Below are 9,502 nucleotides of genomic sequence, written 5' to 3'. Positions count from 1 at the left end.
GACCCCCTAAAACCCAACCTGACCCCCTAAAACCCAACCCTGACCCCCTAAAACCCCAACCTGACCCCCTAAAACCCAACCCTGACCCCCTAAAACCCCAACCTGACCCCCCAAAACCCCAACCAGACCCCCCAAAACCCAACCAGACCCCCTAAAACCCAACCAGACCCCCTAAAACCCCAACCTGACCCCCCAAAACCCCAACCAGACCCCCCAAAACCCCAACCTGACCCCCTAAAACCCAACCCTGACCCCCTAAAACCCCAACCTGACCCCCTAAAACCCAACCAGACACCCCAAAACCCAACCAGACCCCCCAAAACCCCAACCTGACCCCCCAAAACCCAACCTGACCCCCCTAAAACCCCAACCTGACCCCTAAAACCCCAACCAGACCCCCCAAAACCCAACCTGACCCCCTAAAACCCAACCTGACCCCCCAAAACCCCAACCTGACCCCCCAAAACCCAACCCTGACCCCCTAAAACCCAACCTGACCCCCTAAAACCCCAACCTGACCCCCCAAAACCCAACCTGACCCCCTAAAACCCAACCAGACCCCCTAAAACCCCAACCTGACCCCCTAAAACCCAACCTGACCCCCTAAAACCCCAACCTGACCCCCTAAAACCCAACCTGACCCCCCAAAACCCCAACCTGACCCCCTAAAACCCAACCTGACCCCCCAAAACCCACTCTCAGAGCCCCCATAAACCCAAACACCCCCTGACCTGACCTTGAACCCCCAAATCTTGACACCCCCCCAAACCCTGACCCCCCCCAGGACACCCCAAAACCCTGAGCCCCCCCAAATTCCAACCATGACCCCCCCAAAACCCCAACCTGACACCCCCAAACCCTCTCTCGGAGCCCCCATAAACCCAACCCCCCCCTGACCTGACCTTGAACCCCCCCTTGAACCCCCAAATCCTAACCCCCCCCCCCCCAAACCTGACCCCCCAAAACCCCTACAGTGGGTGCTGGGGCTGGTGGCCACGTGGCCATTGGTCAGTAGCCACATGTGGAAGGTACCACGGCCACAGGCGCAGGTTCGACAGTGGGTGCCGGTGGCCACGGTGGCGCCACGGGCCCGCAGCCGGTAGCCGGTGGCCACTAGCCAATAGCCGGTGGCCCATAGCTGGTGGCCGGTAGCCCGTAACCAGTGGCCGGTAGCTGGTGGCTGGTAGCCAGTGGCCAATAGCTGGTGGCCAATAGCCAATAGCCAGTGGGCAGTAGCTAATGGCCAGTAGCTGGTGGCCAGTAGCCAATAGCCGGTGGCCAATAGCCAATAGCTGGGGGCCAATAGCTGGTGGCCAGTGGCCAATAGCTGGTGACCAGTGGCCAATAGCTGGTGGCCAATAGCTGGTGGCCAGTAGCCAATAGCCGGTGGCCAATAGCCAATAGCTGGTGGCCAATAGCTGGTGGCCAATAGCCAGTGGGCAGTAGCCAATAGCTGGTGGCCAATAGCCAATAGCTGGTGGCCAATAGCCAACAACCAGTGGGCAGTAGCCAATAGCTGGTGGCCAGTAGCCAAGAGCCGGTGGCCAATAGCTGGTGGGCAGTAGCCAACAGCCAGTGGGCAGTAGCCAATAGATGATGGGGAGTAGCCTGTGGGCAGTAGCCAATGTCCGGTAGCCAGTGGCCAGTAGCCAATAGCTGGTGGGCAGTAGCTGGTGGGCAGTAGCCAACAGCTGGTGGGCAGTAGCCAATAGCTGGTGGCCAATAGCTGGTGGGCAGTAGCCAATAGCCGGTGGGCAGTAGCCAATAGCCGGTGGTCAATAGCTGGTGGGCAGTAGCCACTAGCTGGTGGGCAGTAGCCAATGGCCGATGGGCAGTAGCCAATGTCCAGTAGCTGGTGGGCAGTAGCCAATAGCCTATGGGCAGTGGCCGGTGGGCAGTAGCCAATAGCTGGTGGCCAATAGCTGGTGGGCAGTAGCCAACAGCCAGTGGGCAGTAGCCAATAGATGATGGGCAGTAGCCTGTGGGCAGTAGCCAATGTCCGGTAGCCAGTGGCCAATAGCCAATAGCTGGTGGCCAATAGCCGATGGGCAGTAGCCAATAGCCGATGGGCAGTGGCCGGTGGGCAGTAGCCAATAGCCGGTGGGCAGTAGCTGGTGGGCAGTAGCCGGTGGGCAGTAGCCAATAGCTGGTGGCCAACAGCTGGTGGTCAGTAGCCAATGGCTGGTGGGCAGTAGCCGGTGGGCAGTAGCCAATAGCTGGTGGCCAACAGCTGGTGGGCAGTAGCCAATAGCTATTGGGCAGTAGCCACTGGCCGGTGGCCGGTAGCCGACAGCCGATGGGCAGTGGCCGGTGGGCAGTAGCCAATAGCTGGTGGCCAATAGCTGGTGGGCAGTAGCCAATGGCCGGTGGGCAGTAGCCAATGGCCGGTGGGCAGTAGCCGGTGGGCAGTAGCCAATAGCTGTTGGGCAGTAGCCACTGGCCGGTGGCCAGTAGCCGTTGGGCAGTAGCCAATAGCTGTTGGGCAGTAGCCACTGGCCGGTGGGCAGTAGCCAGTGGGCAGTAGCCAATAGCTGTTGGGCAGTAGCCACTGGCCGGTGGCCGGTAGCCGGCGCGCGCCGGGGTCTCACCGGGGCGGCGGTGGGCGCTCTCCATCCAGATGTAGCAGTTGTTTTGGGCGACGCCGGTTTGGGCGTCGAGGAAGGGGAGGCGGAGGCTGCGCTCGGCGCAGAGGCGCGCGTTGTAGCTGCGGCAGTGCTCCAGCGCCTCGCGGTAGAACTCCTCGCCCAGGCTGCGGGCGCCGTCAGCACCCCAAAACCTGAACCCCAGACCCTCACAGCGCCCCAAAACCCTCAACCCCAAAACCCTAAACCCCCAAACCCTCAACACACAGCGCCCCAAAACCCTCAACCCACAGCACCCCCAAAACCTGAACCCCCAAACCCTCACAGCGCCCCAAAACCCTCAACCCACAGCGCCCCCAAAACCTGAACCCCAAACCCTCAACCCACAGCGCCCCAAAACCCTGAACCTACAGCGCCCCAAAACCTGAACCCCAGACCCTCAACCCACAGCACCCCAAAACCCTCAACCCACAGCACCCCAACCCTGAACCCCCAAACCCTCAACCCTCAACCCACAGCACCCCAAACCCTGAACCCCCAAACCCTCAACCCTCAACCCACAGCACCCCAAACCCTGAACCTACAGCACCCCCAAACCCTCAACCCCCAAACCCTGAACACACAGCACCCCAAAACCTGAACCCCCAAACCCTCAACCCACAGCGCCCCAAAACCCTCAACCCCCAAACCCTGAACCCCCAAACCCTCAACCCCCAGCACCCCAAACCCTGAACCCCCAAACCCTCAACACACAGCACCCAAACCCTGAACCCCCAAACCCTCAACCCACAGCGCCCCAAAACCCTCAACCCACAGCACCCCAAAACCCTGAACCCCCAAACCCTCAACCCTCAACCCACAGCACCCCAAACCTTAAACCCCCAAACCCTCAACCCACAGTGCCCCAAACCCTGAACCTACAGCACCCCCAAACCCTCAACCCCCAAACCCTGAACACACAGCACCCCAAAACCTGAACCCCCAAACCCTCAACCCACAGCACCCCAAACCCCTCAAACCCGAAACCCTGAACCCCCAAACCCTCAACACACAGCACCCCAAAACCCTCAACCCCGAAACCCTGAACCCCCAAACCCTCAACCCACAGCACCCCAAACCCTGAAACCCCAAACCCTGAACCCCCAAACCCTCAACCCACAGCACCCCAAAACCCTCAACCCCTAAACCCTGAACCCCCAAACCCTCAACACATAGCGCCCCAAAACCCACAACCCCAAAACCCTGAACCCCCAAACCCTCAACCCACATCACCCCAAAACCCTCAACCCCGAAACCCTGAACCCCCAAACCCTCAACACACAGCGCCCCAAAACCCTGAACCCCCAAACCCTGAACCCCCAAACGCTCAACACACAGCGCCCCAAAACCCTCAACCCCCAAACCCTCAACCCACAGCGCCCTCAACCCCCAAACCCTCAACCCACAGCACCTCAAAACCCTGAACCCCAAAACCCTCAACCCACAGCACCCTGAAACCCTCAACCCCAAAACCCTCTACCCACAAACCCAGAGCACCCCTAAACCCCACCCAACATCACCATCCTGCACCCCAAAACCCACTGAGCAACCCAACCTTGCACCCCCAAACTCTCACCATCACCATCCTACACCCCAAAACCCACCCAGTGTCCTCAGTCAGCACCCCAAACCCTTCACCATCAGCATCCTGCACCCCAAAACCCACTGAGCAACCCAACCTTGCACCCCCAAACCCTCACCATCACCACCCAGCACCCCAAAACCCACCCAGTATCCTCACTCAGCACCCCAAACCCTTCACCATCAGCATCCTGCACCCCAAAACCCACTGAGCAACCCATCCTTGCACCCCCAAACTCTCACCATCACCACCCAGCACCCCAAAACCCACCCAGCATCACCATCCTACACCCCAAAACCCACCCAGTATTCTCACTCAGTACCCCAAACCCTTCACCATCAGCATCCTGCACCCCAAAACCCACTGAGCAACCCAACCTTGCACCCCCAAACCCTCACCATCACCTCCCTGCACTCCAGTACCGGAGCGCCCATCCCCACCGGTACCGGAGCCGTCCTCCCCGCTGGGTCGCTCCCCTTTAGTGGCGGTACCCGAACCTCCATCCCCGCCGCTAATGGGGACCCCAACCCCCGTTAGGGCCATTCTCGGAGGTACCGGAGCCCCTATTCCCATCCCTATCCCCATCCCCTCCCTCCGCACCGTTCCCGTTGCCGGTACCGGAGTCCCCATCCTCATCCTCATCCCCATCCCCATCCCCATCCTCATCCCCATCCTCATCCTCATCCTCATCCCCATCCTCATCCCCATCCCCATCCTCATCCCCATCCCCATCCCCATCCTCATCCCCATCCCCATCCTCATCCTCATCCCCATCCCCATCCCCATCCTCATCCCCATCCTCATCCCCATCCCCATCCCCATCCTCATCCCCATCCCCATCCTCATCCCCATCCTCATCCCCATCCTCATCCCCATCCCCATCCCCATCCTCATCCCCATCCTCATCCTCATCCTCATCCCCATCCTCATCCCCATCCCCATCCTCATCCCCATCCCCATCCCCATCCTCATCCCCATCCCCATCCCCATCCTCATCCCCATCCTCATCCCCATCCTCATCCCCATCCCCATCCTCATCCCCATCCTCATCCCCATCCCCATCCTCATCCCCATCCTCATCCTCATCCCCATCCCCATCCCCATCCCCATCCCCATCCCCATCCTCATCCTCATCCCCATCCTCATCCTCATCCCCATCCCCATCCTCATCCCCATCCCCATCCTCATCCCCATCCCCATCCCCATCCCCATCCCCATCCTCATCCCCATCCCCATCCTCATCCCCATCCCCATCCCCATCCTCATCCCCATCCTCATCCCCATCCCCATCCTCATCCCCATCCTCATCCTCATCCCCATCCCCATCCTCATCCTCATCCCCATCCCCATCCTCATCCCCATCCCCATCCCCATCCCCATCCCCATCCTCATCCCCATCCCCATCCTCATCCCCATCCCCATCCTCATCCCCATCCCCATCCCCATCCCCATCCCCATCCCCATCCTCATCCCCATCCCCATCCCCATCCTCATCCCCATCCTCATCCCCATCCCCATCCTCATCCCCATCCCCATCCTCATCCTCATCCCCATCCCCATCCTCATCCTCATCCCCATCCCCATCCTCATCCCCATCCCCATCCTCATCCCCATCCCCATCCCCATCCTCATCCCCATCCTCATCCCCATCCCCATCCTCATCCCCATCCCCATCCTCATCCTCATCCCCATCCCCATCCTCATCCCCATCCCCATCCCCATCCTCATCCCCATCCCCATCCCCATCCTCATCCCCATCCTCATCCCCATCCCCATCCTCATCCCCATCCCCATCCCCATCCTCATCCCCATCCTCATCCCCATCCCCATCCTCATCCCCATCCCCATCCTCATCCTCATCCCCATCCCCATCCTCATCCCCATCCCCATCCCCATCCTCATCCCCATCCCCATCCTCATCCCCATCCCCATCCTCATCCCCATCCCCATCCCCATTCCCCATCCCCATCCCCATCCTCATCCCCATCCCCATCCTCATCCCCATCCCCATCCTCATCCTCATCCCCATCCTCATCCCCATCCCCATCCCCATCCTCATCCTCATCCCCATCCTCATCCCCATCCCCATCCTCATCCCCATCCCCATCCTCATCCCGATCCCCATTCTCATCCTCATCCTTCCCACCATTCCCGGTCCCGTTGCCGTTCCCGGTACCTCCATCTCCATCCCCTTCTTCCTTACCATTCCCGGTGCCATTCCCTCTCCCGTTGCCATTACCGGAGACCCCATCCCCATCATCTCCATCCCCATCCCCATCCCCATCCCCATCCTCGCCCCCCCCGCCGCTCCCGGTGCAGTTGCCGGTACCGGAGCCCTCATCCTTATCCTCTTCCCTATTCCCATCCCCTCCCTCCGTGCCGGTACCGGTACCTCCATCCCCGTTCCCATCCTCGCTGCCATTCCCGGTCCCGTTCCCGTTGCCGGTACCGAATGCCCCATCCCCATCCCCATTCCCATCCCCTCCTTCCCTGCCATTCCCGGTCCCGATCCCGGAGCCACAATCCTCCATCCCCATCCCCTCCCTCCCTACCGGTACCGCTGCTGTTGCCCGTACCGGTACCTCCATCCCCATCCTTCCCTGCCATTCCCGGTGCTATTCCCGGTCCCGGAGCCCCCATCCCCATCCCCATCCCCTCCTTCCCTGCCATTCCCGGTGCCATTCCCGCTCCCGTTCCCGGTACCGGAGCCCTCATCCCCATCCCTATCCTTCCCTGCCATTCCCGGTGCCATTCCCGCTCCCGTTCCCGGTACCGGAGCCCTCATCCCCATCCCTATCCTTCCCTGCCATTCCCGTTCCCGGTACCGGAGCCCTCATCCCCATCCCTATCCTTCCCTGCCATTCCCGGTGCCATTCCCGGTCCCGGAGCCCCCATCCCCATCCTTCCCTGCCATTCCCGGTGCCATTCCCGCTCCCGTTCCCGTTCCCGGAGCCTTCATCCCCATCCCCTCCTTCCCTGCCATTCCCGGTGCCATTCCCGGTGCCATTCCCGGTCCCGGAGCCACAATCCTCCATCCCCATCCTCATCCCCTCCCTCCGTGCCGGTATCGGTACCTCCATCCCCATCCCCCTCCCATATCCCCCCCCTCCTCCTCCCCTCCCCTCCATTCCCGGTTCCCCCTCTCCCATTCCCGGTTCCCCCTCTCCCGTTCCCGTTCCCCCTCTCCCGTTCCCGTTCCCCCTCTCACCATTTGAGGGGTTTATGCACCGTCGTGGCCATTTTGCGCCGCCGGTTCCTCCCGGGGAGGGGGCGGCAGAGCCTTTTGGGGGGGGGGTGGGGGGGAGATGGGGGGGGTTCACCCCCCGGTTTTCCGTTTCTCTTCTCCCCCTCCCACCCCAAACCCCCCTGCCCCCCCCCCCCACAGCCCCGGTTCCCGATCGCTTCGAGCCCCCCCCACCCGATGGGGAGGGATTTCCCCCCCCCCCCCCCTCCTCCCCTCCCGGTCCCGGTGCCCCCCGGTCCCCGCCGGTACCGGGAGGGGGGGGGGGGATGGGAGGAGGGCGGGGATTCAACCCCCGGTAGGTCCGAACCCTATTGGCTGCCGGGGGTGTCAATCACCGGGGGCGGCGATGCTCAACGGCTGCATCCTGACCGGTACCGGTACCGCCTGGTGCCCCAAACTGGTCCCCATCACCGGTACTGGTGCCCCAAACTGGTCCCGATGCCTCAAACTGGTCCCCATAGCCGGTACCGGCGCCCCCCGCTGCCCTCCTGCATCCCCATCACCGGTACCCGTTCCCCCAGTGCCCCAAACTGGTCCCCATCACCGGTACTGGTGCCCCAAACTGGTCCCCATAGCCGGTACCGGCGCCGCCCAGTGCCCTCCTGCATCCCCATCACCGGTACCTGTTCCCCCAGTACCCCCCGGTACCGCCAACTGGTCCCCATCACCGGTACTGGTGCCCCAGACTGGTCCCCATCACCGGTACTGGCACCCCCCGGTGCCCTCCTGCATCCCCATCACCGGTACCAGCACCCCCAGTGCCCTCCGGTGTCCCCATCACTGGTACTTGTGCCCCAAACTGATCCCCATAGCTGGTACTGGTGCCCCAAACTGGTCCCGGTGCCCCAAACTGGTCCCCATAGCCGGTACCGGCGCCTCCCGGTGCCCTCCTGCATCCCCATCACCGGTACCCGTTCCCCCAGTACTCCCCGGTACTGCCAACTGGTCCCCATCACCGATACTGGTGCCCCAAACTGGTCCCCATCACCGATACTGGTGCCCCAAACTGGTCCCCATAGCCGGTACCGGTGCCCCCCGGTGCCCCCTCCGGTCCTCATAGACCCCCATAGTCCCTATAAGCCCCCCATACACCCTATAAGCTCCGCTATAGACTCCATAAGCTCCGCTATAGACCTTATAAGCCCCTCAGAGCCCCTATAACCCCCCCCATAAACCCTATAAGCTCCCCTATACATACTCTAAGGCCCCTACAGACCCTAAAAGCTGCCCTATAGCCCCTATAAGGCCCCCATAGACCCTATTAGGCCCCCAGGGCCCCTACAAGCTCCCCTATAGACACTATAAGCTCCCCCATAGCCCCTATAAGCTCCCCTTTAGGCCCTGTAAGCTCGCCTATAGACCATCTAAGCTCCCCTATAGACGCTATAAGGCCCCTTATAGACCCTATAAGCTTCCCACAGCCCCTATAAGCTCCCCTATAGACACTATAAGGCCCCCCATAGCCCCTATAAGCTCCCCTATAGGCCCTATAAGCTCGCCTATAGACCATCTAAGCTCCCCTATAGACGCTATAAGGCCCCCCATAGCCCCTATAAGCTCCCCTATAGGCCCTATAAGCTCACCTATAGACCATCTAAGCTCCCCTATAGACGCTATAAGGCCCCTTATAGACCCTATAAGGCCCCCACAGCCCCTATAAGCTCCCCTATAGGCCCTATAAGCTCGCCTATAGACCATCTAAGCTCCCCTATAGACGCTATAAGGCCCCCCATAGCCCCTATAAGCTCCCCTATAGGCCCTATAAGCTCACCTATAGACCATCTAAGCTCCCCTATAGACGCTATAAGGCCCCTTATAGACCCTATAAGGCCCCCACAGCCCCTATAAGCTCCCCTATAGGCCCTATAAGCTCGCCTATAGACCATCTAAGCTCCCCTATAGACGCTATAAGGCCCCTTATAGACCCTATAAGCTTCCCACAGCCCCTATAAGCTCCCCTATAGGCACTATAAGGCCCCCCATAGCCACTATAAGTCCCTGAGAAGAACGGGGCGAGCGCTGCGGGCTTTGGGGAGGTTGGGGCAGGCTTCGAGG

General features: G+C 61.2%; 1 protein-coding gene across 3 annotated transcripts in view; it reads right to left on the bottom strand.

Annotated features, from left to right (window-relative positions):
* Window positions 1-7,491, bottom strand: part of DPF1 (double PHD fingers 1) — a 20,856-nt gene extending 13,365 nt beyond the window's left edge. For 2 of the 3 annotated variants that reach the window (XM_054052891.1, XM_054052889.1), the window contains exons 1-2: window positions 7,412-7,487; window positions 2,589-2,776 (exon numbers count right to left, since the gene is read on the bottom strand). In XM_054052891.1, the coding sequence (XP_053908866.1) occupies window positions 2,589-2,776; window positions 7,412-7,443 (220 nt within the window). In that variant the 5' untranslated portion in view covers window positions 7,444-7,487. Of the gene's footprint in view, window positions 1-2,588; window positions 2,777-7,411 lie in introns of all 3 variants that reach the window. The other variant, XM_054052890.1, reaches the window with a different exon arrangement.
* Window positions 7,492-9,502: the final 2,011 nt, after the last annotated feature.

The sequence above is a fragment of the Cuculus canorus genome, chromosome 37 (assembly GCF_017976375.1).
Source record: "Cuculus canorus isolate bCucCan1 chromosome 37, bCucCan1.pri, whole genome shotgun sequence".
In the NCBI taxonomy this organism is placed as follows: Eukaryota; Metazoa; Chordata; class Aves; order Cuculiformes; family Cuculidae; genus Cuculus; species Cuculus canorus.
Note: the sequence above shows the minus strand (reverse complement) of the source record. Positions and strands in the feature narration are given on the sequence as shown.